Raw genomic sequence first — 2,714 nt, 5'->3', positions numbered from 1 at the left:
GTCTGAGATTGCTCTATGTAAGGATTGGTGACATAAATTGGCAAAGTCCAAACTGTAATAAATCATAAATATTCAATATACATAGGCTTTTAATAATTAAAATAATGAAGGCAAAATATTTGAACAAAACAATTAATTCATGGTAATTTTATAGAAACAACATGTCAATATCAGCATAAGCAGTATCATATTAAAGGAAACACATAAAGTATATCTCATGTTGTGTTGGTATAGTAATTTATTGTCTAATATGAGTCATTAAATTCATTAACTGTAAGGTTATGAATTAAACATATGAATAATTATACTAGCATGTAACAATAAACATATTATTTAATCTTAATTAGTAATGAATCACCAGAAAGGTATGACATGTGTGTGGCACACATTAAGTTTCCAGTACACAGCACTGCCCTATGAAATTCTCCATGAAAACTGAAATATGAGTAGAGATGAATTAATCAATGTTTAGTGGAATAGAATGTCCCAAAGACTCTTGTCATGGCCCCCAGGACCTCCTTATTCCTCAGGCTGTAGATGATGGGGTTGAGCATGGGGGTGAGGATAGTGTAGAAGACAGCCAGAGTCTTATCTTCTGAGGGGGAACGGAGACTTCTAGGACGAAGGTAAGTGTAGACAAAAGGTGCATAGTAAAATGTCACCACAGTTAAGTGAGTTGAACATGTGGTGAAGGCCTTTTTCTTTCCCTCTTTTGAGCGCATATGGAAGACAGCAAAAAGGATACGTCCATAGGAAGCTGTGATGCCAAGGAAAGGAAGTAGAAGAAACACACTTGTGCTCACAAATACCATGTACTCATAAACCCAAGTGTCCATACAGGCCAGGGGTAACATGGCAGGGACATCACAGAAGAAATGGTTAATGGATCTAGAATGGCAGTAAGGGATGTGAAGAGCATAGACTGTATGGGCTAAAGAGTTGATTGAGCCCAGTGTCCAGGATCCTATGATCATCTTCAGGCACATCATTTTGCTCATGCGAATAGGATAATGAAGAGGGTGGCAGATGGCCACAAAACGGTCATAGGCCATGGAGGCCAGGAGCAAGCCCTCAGAACCTGCCATGGTCAGGAAGAAAAAGGATTGCACTCCACAACCCAAGAAAGAGATGTTTTTCTGGCCAGAGAGGAAGTTGAACGCCATCTTGGGAACAGTAGCAGAGACATCCATCAGGTCCATGAGAGAGAGCTGACTGAGGAGAAAGTACATGGGGGTGTGGAGCCTGGTATCTACACGAATGAGGTGGATCATTGCTGAGTTGCCAAGCAAGGCCACAGAGAATATGGAGATGATGAGCAGCAAAAGCAGAAGGCCTGTTTGGTTTTGTGGAAACAACCCTAACAAAATGAAATCACTTGAGCTCTGATTCCATTTCTCCATGAAGACGTATTGCTTTATCCTTCTTGAAAAAGAAACTCACAAGCAACATATACCTATCACAGGAAATAAAATTACAGAATAAAGAGGAACTGGCCTGTCATGAATGCTTGCACTGAATTGTTCTTCCTCCAGCACCATCCTTCTGCTGAACTTATTTTGAAATCTGAGCTGAATGTTTCTTGTCTTGCCTCTGGCCAAGTTCTCAGTTCAGAGACACCTGTGTGGTCATTTTAAAACCAAGGGTGGCAACATGGGTAAGATAGCTCACACATTTCCTCCTAGGTAACTCCGTGCATGACCATTGCTCAAGACCGTCAAGCCACCTTACAGAACTAAGAAAGCCTCTATCTTCTGCATCACTTACTTCCTGGTCCTGTTCCCATAACTGACCGCACTGCAGACAGATCCCAGAGACCTGCTCCTTGTGCTCTGCCTATCAAACTCTCTAATGAATCTTTGCCTTTCCTGAGGATAACATCCACTCCCAATTCACTGTTCTGGAACTAATGTATTTTGTGTGTGCTCAGATCCACACTAATCATCAAATGCTATCTGTGTGTCCTCACATCCATAAGGGATGATTTGGTTTGTGCAAATTTTACAGCTATCAACTGAGTACACACAATAAAACATTTTATACAATAAAACATAACAAATGTGACACTTTCCCTAATATATATTTTTGTTATATTTTACAATTGTAAATGTTATACAAATATATTCAAATAGTATAAATGTTAGTGGTATGCATTGCTTTCTCCTCTTCCTCTAAAGTTCTGGTTTATGAACTCCATTGGCAGGATCAAGAAGCCCTTAAAAACCTGCTCATTGGAGAAGAAAGGTACAGGTTGCATTATTTACTCTGCTCATTGATATTTTAAAATTGTTATATTTTAATTCATTTATTTATATGTCTTTTATGAAAGATAGACTACCAGCAGAGAGTCAATTTCCTTGCTCCTTCTGGAATAGCAAACTCAGATCACCAAGTTGGAGGCAAGGGTCTTTACTTGCTGAGCCCTCTCAGCAACCCAAATAACAAAGGAATGTGTTGGTCTTATTTATTAATTTTTATGTCACATATATTTTACTTACACACTTTAGACTTTTTTCTGGGTAAAATAAAATAATTTGCCATATTCAGAATAGATCAATTAAAACAATAATAAAATTAATAATTGTTGCTGCATATATGTATGTGCATATTTATATATTCCTAAATATGTAGATACAACATCTTGGTCTGTATAATGTTATAGGTATGTATATGTTTTCAAGAGCGATCATTTAGCATTGTATAACATTGATTTTGCA

General features: G+C 37.9%; 1 protein-coding gene across 1 annotated transcript; it reads right to left on the bottom strand.

Annotated features, from left to right (window-relative positions):
• Positions 1-433: 433 nt before the first annotated feature.
• Positions 434-1,439, bottom strand: LOC114684249 (olfactory receptor 2L13-like). The gene has a single exon (XM_028858763.2). The coding sequence runs from the start codon at positions 1,398-1,400 to the stop codon at positions 462-464; it is 939 nt and encodes a 312-aa protein (XP_028714596.1). The 5' UTR covers positions 1,401-1,439; the 3' UTR covers positions 434-461.
• Positions 1,440-2,714: the final 1,275 nt, after the last annotated feature.

This window comes from Peromyscus leucopus, chromosome 12 (genome assembly GCF_004664715.2).
Source record: "Peromyscus leucopus breed LL Stock chromosome 12, UCI_PerLeu_2.1, whole genome shotgun sequence".
In the NCBI taxonomy this organism is placed as follows: domain Eukaryota; kingdom Metazoa; phylum Chordata; class Mammalia; order Rodentia; family Cricetidae; genus Peromyscus; species Peromyscus leucopus.
This window is presented reverse-complemented; position numbering and strand designations above follow the sequence as displayed.

Bases quoted from the DNA above. Each gene is read 5' to 3' on its own strand.
- LOC114684249 (XM_028858763.2), bottom strand. From the start codon at position 1,400: ATGGAGAAATGGAATCAGAGCTCAAGTGATTTCATTTTGTTAGGGTTG.